Below are 19529 nucleotides of genomic sequence, written 5' to 3' on the forward strand. Positions count from 1 at the left end.
ATGGTTGTATTTCTCAGTGTCTGTAATGTGATTCATTTGATAAATCCAGGTACTAGTCTGCTAGTTCCCCATTTAATTATATAAACTGGGTTATGTTATCTTAGCAATACCTATTGTAATTGAGTAAACCATTTCTGACTTAATTTGCTTTCAGTTTGTCTTTGAAGAAGAATTTACAGTCTGATCCACATGGATTGCTGTTGGCCAGAGTTATGTAGTCCTAACTAGTCATGGTTTCTGCATTAGAAACACAGTGTACCCCCCCAAGTTCAAACTTCTTTATTTGCCCTACCATGGGATAGAAGACCTTGGATCTGAGATATCCTAAATTCTCCAGTCTGTTCTCTGTAGTCCTTCTAACTCCTTCAACAGGAACAGGTTTATGTACAGGAACACTACATGCCTTCAGCAAGCCTGAAACCAAGAGATCGGTGAAGGACTTTAACAATTATCTCTTTGTTCCTAGAAGTATTTGAGGATTAAAATTCTTAACCAAAAAAAAAAAACCAAAAAAAAAGAGAGAAAAAAAACTGATCCTAATCCTCAAGTTGTCCTCCCTCTCTCCAGAAACTGAAGGTCTCTTAGAACCCCAGAAGTGCCTTTTTCCCATTTTTTGTGGTGGTTACTCTCACTTCAGAGCAGCATTCCTTTTTATTGTTTCCTTCACTTTTCACCTCTTTTCAGAAAAAACCCAGTTCTGTATCTTTGCCTATCCCCACCACACCCAAATAAGAAAAGGAAACCCCAAATATAGATCCTCTTGGGTGAAGTACCTACAAGTTGATAGTCAAATGTGCTCCATTCACATGTGTTAGATTTTTCCTCCAAGCAGAACAGCTATGTGGAACCCATTGCTAAAGATAGTTTGGGTAAAATTATGTGCTTACTTCAAACTACTGAATAGACAATAATAACTTTCATGCTGAACAGATTTGGTTTTATGCAGATACATTCCACACTATCACAGTATATTTGGCATATTAAACGGTATTTTTACAATTGTTTAAATGACTAATATGATTGTTTAGATTATTAATCTCAATTAATCAAGCAACACAAGACTTTTTAACAGTGCTTTGAACAATGATGCCATATTCTAGAGAAATATGGCATCATTATTAAAAACATGTTGCTTTTCAAATTCCTCGTCTTGCAGATTTGATTTTGAGCTGCATAAGTCTATGGAATGTTCTTTCAAATGTATTTATCATTCCTTTTCCTCAGAAGGTGTCTCAGTTGCCTCAGTTAAATTTCTCTTGGAGGTTAAAATGAACAGACAGAGTGTGATACTCAGGTTAACAAAGTTTTGGCAATGTTAGGAAGTTTAGATAGAACAAAGGTTAACTGTTGGCTGTGTATCTTGGTAATTATCCCAGTATCATCTGTATTTCTGCCTGATACTCTGCTATGAAGATCAAATACACAATGACACTAATATCTTCTCAACTAAATCTTGGTGTTGCACTGGTTTGTGGTATTTTTGAATTTGTATTTTTTTTATTTTAGAGAATGTGGGAAAGGTTTCCCAATCTACAAGAATGAACCCAGGTTTGCAAAAGACATTCTGTATTCTGCAGTGAGATATGAAGGAAATTTTCTCTTCTGCTCAAGAAGAAATTAAGGAGTGTCTCATCATGATCTAAAAGGTGTATCTGAAAACCAGATAATTTTAGAGAAGTTTAGGGATTTTTAGAAGTACTAAAAAATTAGAACCTGAGTTTTGAAATACTCTGGATAGTGTAGTTACAGACATCATGCTCTGAAGGGAAGATAATGTTTATAGACTTTATTTAGAAACAAGATGAATCATTTTAGTAATGATATAAAGGTGTCATAATAAATCAGCAGAATGGTCCACCTGGGCCTTTAAAATCTCTGGCATATGCTGTCCTTGCATATGCTGTCCTTGCTTCTGTCAGGTCAGTTTATAGCAGGAGACCAAGTTAGCAAGTTAAGGAGAGCAGCACAAAGGTTTGGTAGTTAGAGACTGCATTTTGGGAGGGTTACTGGCAAGACACAAGTCTGTTGAAATGGCACAATACTGCACTGTATTAGAATTGCTAGAATTAGCATTATTTCATTTCACTTTTTTCATGTCCTCAAAAACAAAGTACAGCTGCCTGTAGAATTTTGTGCTCCCTGTGAATCAGTATCCTCTGATCTGTCCTACCCAAGGAATCTCTTATTTTCTGTCAGCACAAGTGTACAAATGGTGGAGTTGTACCTGTGTAGAAAGAATATTTGAAGGTGTTTTTAGCTCCATCCTGATACATGCTTGAGGGCCTCAGACCCCTCATTCTCTGCGGGGCACTGACCATATCGGTAAAGAGAATTTTAGTCTTTAAAACCTAACTTATATATTGTAAAAAATTACCTTGTAATGTATTCCTTAAATTTTGTGGTTCTGTGGAATTACTGTGGATATAGGTATAATTATGTGTAAAAGCAAGCAGTAATTTATTTAATAACAATAGATAATCCTTGTTTCTAAATACCATTATTATTATTATTATTATTATTGTAATAATTGTTCTGTTCTTGATTTGTTGGGGTTTTTTTTGTTTTCTTCTTAACTCACATGCCTTTTCTTTAGGGTGATATTAGAGTTGCTAATAAATAACTGCTTACTTTGCCATTTTACTTTTCAGCTTCTAGTAAAACATGGTGGAGATTTGTTTGCAGAAAATGAAAATAAAGATACCCCATGTGACTGTGCAGAGAAACAGCACCACAAAGAGCTGGCTCTTAACCTGGAATCTCGAATGGTATTTTCACGTGATCCTGAAGCTGAAAGCATTGAAGCTGAGTATGCTGCTTTAGACAAAAAAGAGGTCAGAGGATACTTTAAATCTGAAGTATTTTGCACATTTATACTTGTAGCAGTTACACTGTGACACGAGTCTGCAAGTATTTCAGTAGGTACTGTACTTTGTACTTTGTATTTGTAAACAGTTTTAGCACAGCTCTGTATAATTTTCAGGTTAAGCTCTGAGAACATAACAAGTGCATTGTCAAAAGTAAACAGAAATTTTATTCATATCTTATTATGTGGACTGTCTTGTGGGCTGTGGGGCTGGAAGAGATACAGTGAGGCCAGTAAGCTTGGAAACAGTTTCTCTAAACCAAACTTTTTTTTTTCTTTTTTTAATTTCTTAAGATGCCTTTTTGTCTCAAAAATTAGGACAAAAGAAATTCTGAAAAGGAGAAGATCTGTGGAGTAGAGTAGGGAAACTTTTCCTGGATCTTCCTGGACTGAGACTGGGTTGAATGTTACAAAAAACACTCAAAACTGACTAGTGCAGGACTTCAACATAGTGCATTTACTTTCTTGTTTTATAACATGGTGCCTGAAGCTACTGCATACCAGAGTTTGTATGAAAAACAGGTAATAACAAGTGGGGTTACTTCCAAGTAAACTTTTGAAGGAGGGAGACAATTCACTGACAAAAAATTGGCTTGAATTTTGTTATGCCTTAAAGGCAACTGTGATTCCATACAGATAATTTAAAAGACCATACATGATCAGATTTTAGTTTTCTAAAATTCCAAATAAGAATACATATATAAATTATATCATTCAGTAAATATTACAAATTAATTCTGTTTAAATTAAAAGACAATAGATTTCTCTGTGATTACTCCCTTCAGAAATAGCATGGCCTGGCCTTTTACTAGCTGGGCCCACTTATGACCTAATGATGTTTAAAAGAAAATACATGAATAGGCTTAGATCACATTAACTATTCCCCTGAAAAATGCCACTCATTGTCACTTTTATTTGAAAGTAAGCAAGTCCTTGTAGTGTCCATTTAATTTTTTGACCATTTTTACTTGGATAAATTCAAATACAAACAGCCTTAATTAGATAGTTTATTCCTAGATGAGACATTTAGAGATGAGGTTTAATGTACTTAGTATGTTGAAATAGCAAATGTAATTAACTCATTTTAATTTCTCTAAATATTTCCATGTAGAGGCATCTAGATTGTACGAAGATAGTTTGAACTTACATTCTCTCTTGGCAGAAAGACTTCAGAAGTCTGCAGCAGTTTTTTGCCACAATTGCAGTTTACCACTCCTTTGGTTATGCAAGTAGAACTATTTGGAAGCTTATGTTTTCAGCTGGATCATAGCAATGTTCTGGCTTAAAAGAAAAAAAAAATTAAAGAGTGGTAATATGTAACTGTATTATTTAAGTTGAATAATTGTTATCATATTTATACCAGGGGTTTGCTGGCATATACACCAGCACAGGTAAGAAGACAAGGAACTTACAGGTGTGGGTGGGACAAATTAAGAGCCACTTGAATAGGCTTTTCTCCAAGAGAAGATGTTGTCTCATGCCTGTTTAAGGTAGATACTGAGCAAAACCAGCTGGAAGACTTCAAAGGCCTGTACAATTGTCCATTTCACATACCAGGGCAGCTTTCCCATGTGCTCTAAATGTTCACAAGCCAAAAAATGTCAGCCTGGAATTTGGTACACCAATTGATGACCTTGGGGATTTACATAGAGCAGTTCTGTCTTCACATCCTCCCTGCTGATTTTTTCCCCCTTTCTTTATGACTTTCCAGTGGGATAATTTCTCTAACATCTTTTTTATCTCTAAGAGAGCAAGTGCTGGCACAAGGTAGATGCCAAGAGCATTCTAGTTTTCTTTCAATCCTAGCCCTCAGAATGGCTCAACCCATTTGAAAGAACAGCCTTAGGAAGAGTAGCACTGAGCTGCAATCCAAATGACTGCATTTCCTCATCTTCCAGGTTGGAATACAAATGTCAGGGATGGGCAGTGCCAGCTGCACTTACCACTGCCTATGGTGATGCCCCTGTCAAAAGCCCCAGAGCACAGATGCTTCACCAAAATTGCCTCTCAAGAATGATCCTCTACTTTTTTTCTCTCAGTTTAGTGTTCAAAATAGTTAAAAACAAACCTATGTGATATTACATCCTGGATGTTCATCCTCATAACTAAAGATTGTATCTTCAAGAATCTCTACAAGACTGTCCTGTACACATTAAATTTTTAAGGTTCCCATTGTATAAAGTCTTCACTCTGGGGTTTCCAGATTAACCTCCCTAATAGTGCCAGTCTAAAATTTCTTTTCTTTCAGCTTCTTCTGTGGGCTCATATGTTATTTTATGAAACAAATGTCTGATGTTTCAAACACATTCTTAGAGAATATTTCCCTCATTACTTAAAAAGATAAAATTAGGATTCTTAGAAATTGCAAATCCAAAACTCCCTCCTAGGTTGTGTGGAATGCTCCAGCTGAGGTAATATAGTAGTCTTTTACACAAGGGGGGATACTTGGCAGTGTTTGACCTAGAACCAATCAGTTAAATATAATTCTGAACATATCTGCATTTCAGGATAAAATACCAGGTCCTAAAATATGCTTATATGTTGCAAATTTAACAGAAAAGATATTTTTTCTTATGATGTGTATGGTCTTCAAGAATTGAGTATGGTTGTGCTGATGCAGCTGATTGCTTTACAATTGCAATTCAAAATGGAGTTCAGATTCAGTCATGACCATTCTGCTTCTATTTTTTTGCTGTACATGCAGCACAATTATAATCATTTTGGCACACAGTTGTTTCTATCCCTGTCTCTCTGAAATGTTTTTTAAAAACTATCTCTTTTGTAATAAGTTAAGAAGGTCACTCAAATTCCAGCATGCTGTTAATCCAAGTGGCCCAGATTTATTTCAGTGCAAGCCATTAACGTTCAGATTGTCCTTTACTGAGTCATGCATGATCAGCACTGGAAGGACACAGAGAAACTGCCTGAACTTGAGCAATCAAGAAAAGGTCAGGACACTCACAGGTCATTTCTCTTCTGCTTTGCTTGCTTTCTCAACAAGAGCAGAGACCCAGTGCAGGTCTGTGGAGCATTACTCTTGCTGATGACAAAGTTTCTAGTATGGAGAAGCACCTGTTTATTTCACTGATTAGCTAACAAGGAAACATCTTTGTATGAGTCAGTCATAAGTTTTAGATGCATTGTGGAGTTAATTATGATGTCTGGAATACAGGAAGCAAGTTACATTTTTAGGGTAGGTGTCTCAAAAGAACAAAATCATTTCAAACCCCAGGGTATCCATTCTCCCCATCACTTCTGCCTTCTGCATGTTATCCTTAAAGGGGACAGCAGACTTTTACTTAGATTGTAACCTTTCAGGACAGAACCAGTCTTTTGCTTTCTGCTTATTGTATGCATGCATACATTTGTGTCCTTACAATCTAGCACTGGTGAGTCCTAGACTATGGTCTACATAAAACCAAAATATAGATAGTAAATAATAATGCATAGTCTTAACTGTCATTATCTGTCACTGCTGCTGCTGTGTCCTTCTGTCTCCAATTGCTGGAGACAACTGCCATTTGGTGCCCAGGCTCCTGATTAGTTCTGAGCATGTAACACTTTATGTCAAATGCTTTAAATATTTTGTTAGCTACCCTTTAAATAAATAAAACCAGTTCATGTAAGAGTAGTGTTTTTTACATATCCTTTCTCTATCCATTCTCTTTACAGACACTCCCACTTTTTTTTTTCCTCTTCCTACCTATGGGGCATTTTCTCTGTGCAACACTAACATACATTATTTGTTTCATAGTCTTTTTTCTTAGTTTTAAAAATGAGTCTGTAAACATATGTGAGTATCTCTGCTCTCTTGGTTGGAGCTAATTCAGAATCCTAAAATTACTTCTTTTTGACTTTCTGATTTGACCTTTTTTAATGCTGTAATAAGGGAATGGATCTCCAGACCAGGAAGGCAGCTGGATGATCTGCTCTCTGTAGGGCTATGCGAGTTGGCCATTGTTTCTCAAAAAGAGTTTTGATATCTCCATGTACAATATATCCCCAGCCTTGGAGATATCCAAAAGCCATCTGGGCATCATCCTAGCTAAGTGACTCTGATTGAGGAGGAAGGCAATGAAGGAGGAAGCAAATGACATTTGAAGGTTCCTTCCAACCTCAACCCTCATAGTGTTTCTATGAACAACTAATTGCATGTCTCATCTGTCCCATTCAGGACTGACTTTGCTTCTGAAAGGGTGGATATTGCCTCAGAAGATCCAGATACTGGATTCTGCTCACAAACTTCTCACTGTCTAATGTCTCAATGTATCCTCCTTCAGACCAATTCAGAATTAACAGGTCTCCATTAATCTATAGTCAGAGAATCTATTTGCACCTGTCCTTTGTCTAGTTCTTCTCTAAATCCTTAGTTCAAATCTAGTAATGCATTCTCATACCTATTCCACAATACCTGAAGCCTAATGACTGAATCAAAGTTCATCTAGATTATATGAAAATCTCACTTTTTCTTGTGGGGGAGAGACAGAGTGTCAGTGTTAGGCTAGCTTATCATTTGAAGATGGCTTCCTGCTATAATGGAGAACTTTAGAGAGTTCTCCATTATACCTGGAAGAAATGCTTTTAGATTTTGAAGTTTACAAAAATCATACTATAAATATTACAAAATGACAGTGTTTCCATGTAGCTTTGCATGGTCATTGGTGTGCACGGTGAACAAATTTTGTCCCATACTGCCTCACAGTTGAGATGGTGATCAGTGACAGTGCTTTGAATGCATTCTTTTTAGTATTGTATTAGAGATTAACTTGAAAACATTACACATGAATTATCTTTTTTCTTCTTCTTCAAGCCATATGAGGGGCTAAGACTTCAAGACCTGCGAAGGCTTAAGGACATGCTGATCGTGGAATCTGCTGACATGCTTCAAGCCCCACTCTTCACTGCAGAAGCTCTACTTCGGGCACATGGTAATCCCAAACCTTAAAGGCTAAAAAACTGCTTTCAGCAAATTCAAACCCACAGCTTTATGTTTGCACTTTATTTCCAAGGAAAAGAGAAGTAATGGTTAGTAGCAGGAAACAGACCACACAGTATTTCAGAAAGAAATACAGCTGCAGTAGACAAAAAATACTGAGGCAGACAGGGAAGCTGATAGAAAAGTGATTCAAACTAGGAATTATAATTGAGGACAGAGTAACTTAAACAGTGTGGAAAACAGAACCACCCTATTTTGGTGAGAGACACAGCAGTAAAACTTACATGGTTTTCTATGTCAAAAAAATCAAATTCATCAAACTTGTTTTTGGCTGACCATTGGTTTTCTGCCACTATGTATTTGTGTATAAAACCAGATCAACATTTTTAAATTTATTTTTTCTTGCAATAAAAGCAGTCTGACCATTGTAATAAGTGGTTGGAAATTGCCTTGAGGTTTAAATTATATGAGTGTATGTCCTTTGGAGGATTTTTTATAGTTACACTTTTCATACAGAGTATGCTTTTCCATGTGCATATCTGTAACTCATTTATTTTCATTGAAATAACTCTGTATTCTTGTTCAAGTTAAACTGGGGTTGTCAGAAAGGGGATATACTGGATTCAGTGTGTTTTCTCCAAACAAAAGGATCTCTAAAACTTGCTGTAAGCTTTAGGCTTTGATTCAATGATTCAAAACTTATGCTTATTGAAGCATCTTCATTGTTACTTTATGCCAAAGGAACTACTCAGGCAGTTAATGGTTTGCGTGCTCATCACTGTGTTGCTGGATTAAGCTTTCATACCCTATTATTTCTGTGGACTCCTTGTTAAAGTCACTGGGAGAGGGAAAAATGAAATATAAAGACATTATTTTAAACCCACAGCTTTTGGTACACTTTTATGAGGAGTTGTGGTACCTGAAACTCGTCTCTTTTATGTTATTTTCTGTAGCTGGTATTTGTGTTCCTTTTAACATTGAATTAAGTAAACATGAACTTGTGCCAGTATGATAATATTTAAGGCACAGTCCTTAAATATTTATGTAGATTCTTTGTTTAATTCTTATATTGTATTTAAAATATGTGCAATATTTGAATGCTATGTTGTATTGCCAGAATAGTCTCAGTAAGGCTAAAAATTATAAATACTTGACTGAGTAGGCTCCATAACCTGTGCAGATATTTTGAAGAGGAAAATTGTGGCAGTACTGTTCAAACTCTCAGCTCAGTCTGCAATTAGTTGAAAATCAGTGAGGTTGATGTAAATGGTGGAGAAATGTCTGCCAGCATCAAGCAAGCAGGAATTGAAAATTGAGAAGAAATCAGTCTGTGTTGGAAAGGTCATTCTACTGATGTTGCCTTAGTGATGTTCTGGTAACTTAATGCAATTGGCCAGTGTACAATTAGCAAGTCATGAGAAAGTCAACTATTTTGTCTGTAGCTGTATTGATTCAGCTTAGTAAAGGAAATAACTCAGGTGTTTGCAGAGGATTAGAGAATTAACATCAAATGACAAATTGTAATTTTTTTTCATTAAATCTTGAAATTCACAAAAGAATAACGTGAAATCTTGGTTTAATTCACACAAGGTGTGAAAAGCATGTTTTAAAATCTTGGATAGGTCATACATGTATACTAAGTTTAATAGTTTACAGGCATATAATATTTAATCCACTAGACTTTACTTTCTTTCATTGTATCCATTTATTGACACAGACATTAAGAGTGTATTTTCCTTTTTTTTTTTACTTGAGAGACAGAAGTATGTAGAATTAAAGCCAAGATTAAAAAAATGTTATTGTGGCAGTCACAAAGGCAGATAACTTTACAGTTTTTCTACAAGTGTTTTTCAACATTGGTTCTCTTTTAATTCAGTATACAGCAATGGATTTCGGGAAAAAAAATAGGCAATTCAACAAACATACCTTGTGTTTTACTGAAATTCATAAGTTAGTGAAGAGAACAAAGTAGATCCATTTAGTGACCTGCCTTAGCCCTTGCCTATTTTAAAGATACAGTGCAACAAAGAAGGTCAAGAAAATGTCTAGCAAACTTTATCTGCATCTTAACATCAGTCAGCCCCTCTCTGAAAGGTTATAAACTCAGGGTAGTATGAAAAAATGCTGATAAAATTTGGAAATTTTGACATGCAAGTGTGTGGGTCCATATCTTTAAACAAATGAAATTAAACTAACCTGTGATATATTTTAGCTTAGATGAGTAAGGATCTGATCAATAAACCATCTGCAGTTCAAAGAGGTTTTTTACAGAGGCAATACTTTTACTAAGTTCGATGCTTAGAACACATATATTTTTTCCCAGCACTAATATAGGATAAGAGAACTATCTTTTCCTTATAAAAATAAAACTAAATAAAAATAAAACACCTTTTGGTTAATAACATTGATGTTTCTTTGGGAGGACCCAGCACTTTAAAAAATCCTCAAACTTTAAAATAGTTATTTAAAGCAGTAGGAAAAACTGGGAAATTTCTAATAGTTTATGAACATCAAGTTTGTCTGATCTGCATGAAGTGTTCATGAGTTTAGATTCAAATCTCTATAGAAATTTGATAGATTTATACTTAAATGAGAACTTTTAAGTATTTTTGGTAGAAAAAACTGCTATTCTGAAGATATCTTTAGTATTAATCTTAGGAATCAGAAACAGAATGTATTTCAAACAATTGTGAAGAAAGATTTGATTTAGCTTTAAGATATTATATTTTGTATCACTAGTTGTTTTTTGTATATAAATGGGCATTGTTAATTATGAATAAAAGTAAAACATTCACTAACAATTATAGAATAAAATGTAGTGAGAATATATGGAATTTTCTTTGCACTCAGGTGGATTTTTTCCCCCCTTAGAAAAACATAATTTAGATGCATATATATAAAGACTGGAAACTCATTAAGTCACAAATCTTCTTGTAATTAGTCTTCTTCCTGTATTTCCTGGCTTCATTAAAAAATACACAAACAAAAACAAAAACACAACAGATAAAATGGAATCCATATTAAATAATTATGTTTTAATAGAATGAAAAAATAATGAAAATTCTTTGGTGTGGGGCCTGCTATATTTTCATCTGTCTGTGATAGTCAATACAGTTCTGGTTTTCAACCGAGTCTTCTAGCTACTACAACTGCTGTAAATAAATAACAAAACTAATGTTAAGACATATTACAGGGAAAGGAGATGCTTGTCATGCAATTATTTACAAAAATGCATTGCATTACATATTATCTTGGAGTGTGTTCTCTGAAATGTAATGGCTAAAGTTCCATTCAATCACACGTCATTATAGTTATTTATTTTAATTGGTTTTGTTTAGTGTTCTTTTGAGGGTATAGTTACAAACTATATTTTAAGCATTGTCAGGTGCATAACTTCCTGTATCTCTGTATTTCTTGAAGACTGGGACAGGGAGAAGTTGCTTGAAGCCTGGATGTGTAACCCAGAGAGCTGCTGCCAGCGCTCAGGGGTTCAGATGCCAACGCCCCCTCCGAGCGGATACAACGCGTGGGACACGCTCCCCTCCCCGCGAACCCCGCGCACCACTCGCTCCTCTGTCACCTCCCCCGATGAAATCAGCCCCTCACCAGGAGACATGGACACAGCTGTGGTAAATTCATAAACAGAGCTTCAACCAGCAGGGCTAAACAGCTGATTTCTAAACACAGTGCACCTGTGTAGACAGGGGAGCTGCCAAAAATACCTTTGTGGAAGTCTGAAGTGTTTCTCTTTCCAAAAGTGGTGAACAGGGAAGATGACACCTTAAACATTCTATATGATAAAACACTTGAGCATTTGGCAAATACAAACCATTCTGTTTTTACCTTGGCTGTCATTCACAAACTCTCATTTTAGACAGCTGCAGTCACATCAGTGCATTTGGCTCTTTTGAACTTCTCATCTCATCCCTATCAAGATGTTCACTTTCATTGTATCCATTTCCCCGAATGTACGCGGTTCTGTGAACCCTGCCTTTTGAAAATTTTTTCTTTAGAAAACAAAATTGTCTTTGTCTGCATTTTGAAATGTCAGCCCACTGGTGTACTGTAAGCTTATAATTACTTTTACTATGTGTGGGCTGCTTCAAGCAGTTTACAAAGCTATTGCAAATTTGAAATATGAAAGCGCCTTTCATTAAAATCAGTGTGGCTCTTTTGGAAGACAGAGTTCTCTTTTTAATAATCCACAGCTGCAGCATTATAAAACTATTGCTCCATGATCTAAGCATTTTTTTTAGAATATTACATGCAGTCTTTCAGATGGATCATCCCTAAATCTCATATAAAAATTAAGATCTCACATCCCTGCATAGAAATATTTTATTTGTTTAATTGTAAAATGCTGTAAAAGAAGCTCTATAGAAGGCATATTGTTATTGTACGTTAATTTCCATTAGCAGTTAAATACTGTCCGTGAATAATTCCTAATTAAAATGTTGAACAGGAGATCATATATCCTCAGTTTTACATTGTGTGTTTTGTTTTCCATTGATGGTCCATAAGCCAGGAATGCAGGTGTGGATAATGACTGCCATTATAGATCTAGTGTGTCTCACTCCAAGTCCAGAGTTACACGTTTAATGTTCCTGTTTGTTTAAGAATCTTATCTGAGCTATCAAATCTCATTTTGCCAGGAAAATGAAAACTAAAAGGAATAGATAAAATAAAGCCACAAGGTATAAAGCTCCTTTACATGTTTTGAATTTGCATCCTACTTTATAAACAGTTCTAGTAAATGTTTTTATTTGATGTTTTGAACTCAGGGCTCCATTAAATTCCTTACTTTAAAGATACATTTTAAACAAAATTTACAGCTCATATAAATTTAATAGAGATTATTTTTTAATGCATTGTCAACTTGTAAAATATTTAATTTTTGCAAGAAATAAGATTAAATGAATGAAGAAACAATACATATCTTCACTGAGTTTTACACTTTAAAGGCCTTTTTTTTGGTTTGATTTTGTTTTGGCTGTAATGTAAGTAAGTGCCTTTAAAGTGGCATACCACAGGCTAACTTTCTGAAAATGTCCTATGATACCTAATGCATTCAAAGTTGAAATACATTTTCATGGTGTCAACATTGGTTTCAATGAAAAGAAATTCCTTCTACATTTCTTGAAGAACATTAGTATTTATTTCCACACATAACCATAAGCAGTGAATATTTTCATCCTTACTCTTTCAGAGTAAGGGTCTCAATATTCAGTGTTATTTTTTCTTTAGTACCTACTTCTGTAAAATTCAGCAATTATATCTTATGTTGGAGTATTTGTAGTGTAACTTATTCTTCATTATGATCAAAAACCTCAAAGTCTTTTAAAAAACTTATATATATGTAGGTTACTTAAAGTATTTGCTGTATTTAAATTACTTAAAGTATTTGCTGCTGCTGCTGCACACTCAAACTGCTCCACCTTGATTTAGACCTGATTGTGTGAGATGCTAAACATTTCCTGTAGCCTCTATCATCTCCAAACTCATTCTACCTGTGTGTGAAGCTGATGAAAAACACAGCTCCATTTGCACCTAGAAATCTGAGATTCCAACACTCTGCAGGGTGAAGCACTTCCTGAGCTCAAGGACACTGCAAAAAGCCGCCCAAATTATGCTCTCTGCATAGGGAGTTACAGAAACAGAGATACCAAATCTTTCCCATTCCTATAGCTTAAATAACTTTTTTTTTCTGGATACAGCTTGATTTTTTTTCCCCTGCTGAGCACTGCTTTAAATTTTTGCTGAGATTTTCCAACATAACTCATTCTGCTAACAATACAAAAAGCTTTAGAGTATTTCTTAATCAGAAGCATTTTTGTCATTTACAGTGTGACATTTGCATGTGTAATATTTCTGTGTTTGAAGACCCAGTGGATATGCCTTGTGGACATGACTTCTGCAGAGCTTGCTGGGAGGCGTGAGTATCTGTACTTCTCTATCATGTGAGAAACTTTCATACTTGCTGTGTTGAAGAGGAAGGGACAGAGACCATAAACAGCAAATGCTAAACTACTGTTTGGGTTTCAAAGAGTTGCTGGTTTGAACCTATGGAACATTTTAGTTGTCACTAAAACAACTGTTACCAACTGGTTTAGGCTTATGTAATGTTTGTTTAGGCTCTGACTAAGCAAAATTCTTAATCAAATGTTTTAAGCTTGTGTGTAAATAGATAAGCCTACTCTTGATTCGTTCAGTGTGTGTGTGTGTGTGGTGTTGGCAGCATTGGGGTTTACAGTTTCTAAATTAAGCACATGCTTAATTCCATCTCTGAGTTTAGCACACTAAACTTAGGCATTGTGAATCCATTTCCAATCAGAAAAGCAATTAAAATTATTTCTTTATGTTGAAGGGTAATAACTGAGGGGTAGATTTCACTTAGAAGTTTTATTAATCTAATGCTCTTGTTTCACTGCATAGGTCAGAGTAGTCATGCTAGTGAAAAACTCAGACATGGATAATTATGGTAGTATAAATATTAATCATATTTCCCAGCAATAATTTTATCTGTATGCAGTGCTTTGTATTCATCTGTGTCCCCATTCAGGAGATTGTACTACTTGATCTCTACCCCTGCAGTGTCTTGTTACAGCACCATTTCTGCACAGCTAATCCTACTGCAGATCAGCCCCATTCCTATGAACCTTAGCCTGGTGCTAAGGAAGAGAACTTTCTTTTCCATGTGAGCTTTCCAAAGGCAGTTCTTTTCAGTGGCAAGAAAATTGTTAGTCGTGCTTCTCTTGCCTTGCAAATCCCTAGGCAGGATGTAGGAGTTACCAGAGATCACTGGTTTGACGTGGTGCTTCTAATTTGGCTGCTGGACTGTGTGTCCTTTGTGCAGGACACAGGGCCAGCTCAGAGCCACAGTTCAATGGCAAGTGTTTGTGGTGGCACACTGAGGGTGGAATTCAGCTTTCTGAGCCAGTCATTCCTAAGTCACTTGGAGCATAGCCAGGACTGAACTACCCAACTCTAAGATACAAATCTAAGAGGGGATGAATTGACAGGTATCTTTATCTTAACTATTAAAGGATCTCAGGTGACTACCTTGGAATAACTGCCTGTGCTTTAAATGATTAAAGTTAGAATGGTATCATCCTTGTAGTCAGTTTAATAAACCTGTTACAACTTTGAAATGAAACAACTGTTAAAATCTAGCTTTTAGCAGATTTTTGAGCTTGTTCTGTATTCAGACATTCGTGTCCAAAACCAGGCCTAGTTTTATTAGCACAGTTGTAGAAAATAATTCCATATTAAATCAATTCTTTCCTAGATTAATTACACTTACATATTCTGATTTAAGGTAGAAATTATGCTCAATTTAATTAAACAATACAGAGCTGTGTGATAAATGGCCAGGATGGAAACCACAAACGTAGGGCTAAATATTGCTGATGATGCTCACATTTGAACCATGACAGTGTTATTTTTTTTAATTAGGCTGTTCATCAAATTTGTAGCTCCTTTAAGCAGAAAAAGATACTTCTATTTCTCTATTTGAAAAGTAATCATTGTGAATACCTGTGAACATAGTGTAAAGTACTCAACAGCTTTTTAACTTTGACTTTTTATTCACAAATACTGACTGGCAAAATTCTGGCAGATTTTTGAATCTGAAAATTCAGGAGGGTGAAGCTCACAACATTTTTTGCCCAGCATATGATTGTTTCCAGCTTGTGCCTGTAGACATCATAGAAAGTGTGGTTTCCAAGGAGATGGACAAGCGATACCTTCAATTTGACATTAAGGTAAATTATCAACTCTTGAACTCTATTCCATCTTATAAAAAGTAACTTAAAGATTCTGTATGAAATGCTACAATATATCTGTAACTTTCCAAGTAGAAATTCATAAACAAATATGTGCAAATATGTATTGGCTCCTATATAGCATGATATCAATGTTTGCTGTACCACGGAGAAAAAAAGAAAGAACATTTCATGTATTCCTTAAAAAGAAATGCCATATTTCCATTGTCTGTTGCCTAATGCAGTATTAATAAAATAATTTGATCAAACTCATTTTTGTAACAAGTGATATGACAGTTTAATCAGTCAGAGTTGTTTGTGTTTGCAATCTGAAATTTTAAAAGTTTTCAGATTGTTTTTACTGCATTCAGAGATAGCACCTGTTTCCTTTTAAAAAACTTCCTAGTACAATGCTTGATATGATTGCTGTATATGGGTAGAGGAGTGGGAAAAGCTTGATTTGGTTTTCCTGGGTTTTTTAATGTATTTGTTTTCAACATTGCAATTAGTTTTTAAAAGCAATTTTTTAATTCAGCTTTATTCTTTTATACTAGTGTAGTGATGAACTAGGCTTGAGAAATGTGCTACTTTATCAGTGGTGGCAGGGCAGAGGTTGAGAAATATTTTTTCATTTACAGTACAGTACTTTCTCTGCAACAAGTCTCTTTATTGCACAGTGAGATGCAAATTAAATTACCAGTTCTGACTCATCTTTTGCATATTTTATTTTAAGTGACTGTTGATCAGAATAGGTTTGAAGCAAAGTAGTGGAAGTTCCTTTTTTCTCCTCATTCGATACAGTTTTTACAAAAGGCCTGTTACATTAACCAAAAAAGATGGGAAATAAATTACTGAGATAGTCTAGTTCTGATTTCTGGTTTACCATGGGATTTTTGTTTAATCAGTAAGGTTTTCATTCTTTCCAACTGAAAGAATCAATTCTGCTAATGAGTGTATTACCAGTGCGTATATAGTAGTTTACTGTAAGCCACATAACAGAGGAATTAACTTGCAGAGATTGAACATTTGTTTGGAATGTAAGTAATTTTATTCTTAGTGTAAGTCTGAAGTACTGTTGTTACTAAAAAGAAGTGGAAATTCAATTATTCCCTTTCTATAACTATAAAAGTCTATCCTTAGATAGCTAGGTAGGTAGCTACAAGACTGTCCTTATAGTTTTTTTGCTTTGTTCCTCCAAAGGAGAACTGTGAATACAGATTGTTTTACATCAAGGATGAAATCTGATCTTATGTAGTAAAATATTTTCTTTTTTTCTTTTTTGTCCCCACAGGCCTTTGTTGAAAATAATCCTGCTATTAAATGGTGTCCTATACCTGGCTGTGAAAGAGCAGTAAGGCTGACAAGACAAGGGTCAAATTCAACAGGATCAGATACTCTTAGCTTCCCTATGCTGAAAGCCCCTGCAGTAGATTGTGGGAAAGGACATCTTTTCTGCTGGTCAGTACTGGAAACTTACCTGCCTCTCCATAAACTCACAGTCACTGCTATTCCAGGGACTAATTAAAAAGTCCCACATGGTACCAAGAGTGCAACAGAAATTAGTATGGAATGGTAAATGACTGTTCTATCCTCTATCCATGCACTACACAAATATTGTAGTATTTTGGGGCACTGCAAAGATTTATAACCCAGTAGTCATTATTGTCTCTGCTAGGTGCAAAACAACAGCATGGAGTGTTGTGATGTTCTGTTCTGAGGGAACAGAGGAAAAGTGGGATACTGGAACAGGGATTTTTGTGTCTGGATAGTTGTAAAATCAAAACATGGCACATTCTCTATTGTAGTGTAGAAAACCAGCAATGTTTAGCTCTTCCTGAATTTTACTAGAATCACATCAAAGAAGCTGGAGTTGAAATGGGGCCATAAAGGACCATTTCCTTCACACACAGCTATTCTGTTTACAGGATCACTCCAACCTTTATTTCACTTGAGGTTCAGCACTTTTTCTTTCTGTTATGTTTTCCTGGGTTTTAAGATGAATACAAGCTCAAAAAGGAACAAAAAGCCAGATATTTTTTAAAATATCCCTCAGATTGCTGATCTTCAGCACTTCCTAGAAAAGGATATAAGAGCATCAACAAAAGTAAAAACAAAATTGACATATTTTTCTTTGACATTATCAGACTGACAATTTATGACTATTGTAGTGGGACATCTTTATGTTCTTGGAAAATGGAAAAGGGTCAACCAAAGTACAAACATTCAGACAATGTTCAGCAATTCTTTGCATTTTTCAATTGAAACCATTATATAATGGTTGATTCCAAGTATCATCATTCTTAATGAAAGATGCTTCTGATTTTAGTTCTTTTCCCATATGAATGAAAGGAAGAAGGGGAAAAAAAGAAAACAGACCTAATGAAACGACCGCAAAAGCCAGAAAACATGATTTACAATGGACAGAGAACTCAGAAAGAAGCAAATCCCATGGAAACAAACCAGAATATGTTTTCAACCAATGACCATACAATAAAAATTAATGCTATTCCACAAGCATGTACCATCCTCTCAGCCTACTTCTGATGGTAAAGAAACAATTTTTCCATTAACCTGGAGGAACCTGACTCCACTTCAGTGTCATATTGACATGAACCTTCAGACAACGGCAGCTTCTGCTGCCTTTATGTGGACTGAATGTACTAGCTCCCTAGAATGTTCTCTGAGAGTGAAAATGTCCTCTGAATGACTAATTTTTAGGAGAAATGGGGTTTTTATGTTTCCTGATAATATTTCTGTAAATTCTTTTTACATTAATACTTTGAAATACTGCACAAGCAAATATAGTTAAGGTCTTGAAAAATACTTCAAGTTAGCAACAAAATGTCCAAGAAGGCCTTTCCAAAGCCTATTTTTTCATCCCCACAAAAGTGAATAGAGAGTTTCAGCAATGGCAAGAAAGTTCTGCTAGCAATGAAAGCATCCTGCAGTACCTCAAATCAGAACCATTTGCTAAGGACACCCCACTAGTCTTACAGTACAAAAACTCTATGCATGAATGTGTTCCTCTGGAGAAAAAATGTATTCTCAATTCAAGAGTTTTCATCATTATTGTGTGCTCAAAGGGAGCTTGCTTTGTCTCTTTAAATTTCAATCAGCACATCTCACAGTCCCATATTTCTGTCAGTTCTGCAAGTTTTACCCCAGTAATCTACAACTTAGACATTGTAGTAGCAATTGATGCTGCATTTAGTATGAGATTCTTCTAAATTTATGTATTAGAAAACCAGCCCCTAGATAATCACTTTTTTTCATATCTATAGCCTTCCTGCTCATAGAAGCAAGAAAATTCTCTGAGTCTATTGAGCAATTTTTTTTCTCTTTTTAATGTAGGAGTAGGAATGTTCCTCTTCAATGCAGAGTATCCTAGAATTTACTCGGTTTTCATTATGCACCACTAACAGTATCTTCAACAAAATGTAATCAATTGTGGCAAATACAAAATTCTATTCCCTTTCAGAAAAAGTATTCTGAATTACTTAAATGTAGCATACATTAAAACTGTGCACAAATCCTACATCATTTTATTATCAGTTCCATTCAACATGTTAGAACCCCCTTCATGCAGTTTCAGAAGCACAAGGAATTGTAGCAAGCAGACACTTGTGGAAAATAGTCTTAGCAGGCAGTGCATACTTAGTTTTGTACCACCAGTCCTCACTCCTTTCACCCTAGATAAGGGCAGGGGGCAGAGTCTCATTCTGCAGGAGCCACAGCTCCTTGGGTGCACTTGGGACACCAGTTTTAAGTTGCAACAGTGTTTTGCTGTTTTAGTTCAAAGTGTATGATCATGAGAGGAAAAAAATCCAGAATTACATTCTTCTTTTAGCCCTACCATGAATTTTAACTTGTTGTGTTGAAACTTGCTATGATTTTAATAAATATGTGCTGTGCCTTCATATAAATCCTCCTGCTGAGCATTGAGCGAGGCGTCTGGGGAGGCTCCTGCTGT

General features: G+C 35.5%; 1 protein-coding gene across 5 annotated transcripts in view; it reads left to right on the forward strand.

Annotated features, from left to right (window-relative positions):
* Window positions 1-19529, forward strand: part of ANKIB1 (ankyrin repeat and IBR domain containing 1) — an 86844-nt gene that overhangs the window by 48929 nt on the left and 18386 nt on the right. For all 5 annotated transcript variants that reach the window (XM_071428988.1, XM_071428983.1, XM_071428987.1 and 2 more), the window contains exons 4-9: window positions 2649-2831; window positions 7674-7791; window positions 11220-11428; window positions 13643-13731; window positions 15415-15559; window positions 16851-17017. In XM_071428988.1, the coding sequence (XP_071285089.1) occupies window positions 2649-2831; window positions 7674-7791; window positions 11220-11428; window positions 13643-13731; window positions 15415-15559; window positions 16851-17017 (911 nt within the window). The remainder of the gene's footprint in view (window positions 1-2648; window positions 2832-7673; window positions 7792-11219; window positions 11429-13642; window positions 13732-15414; window positions 15560-16850; window positions 17018-19529) is intronic.

This window comes from Agelaius tricolor, unplaced genomic scaffold, assembly GCF_023055355.1.
Source record: "Agelaius tricolor isolate 1412-34295 unplaced genomic scaffold, bAgeTri1.0.p SCAF_6, whole genome shotgun sequence".
Classification (NCBI taxonomy): Eukaryota; Metazoa; Chordata; class Aves; order Passeriformes; family Icteridae; genus Agelaius; species Agelaius tricolor.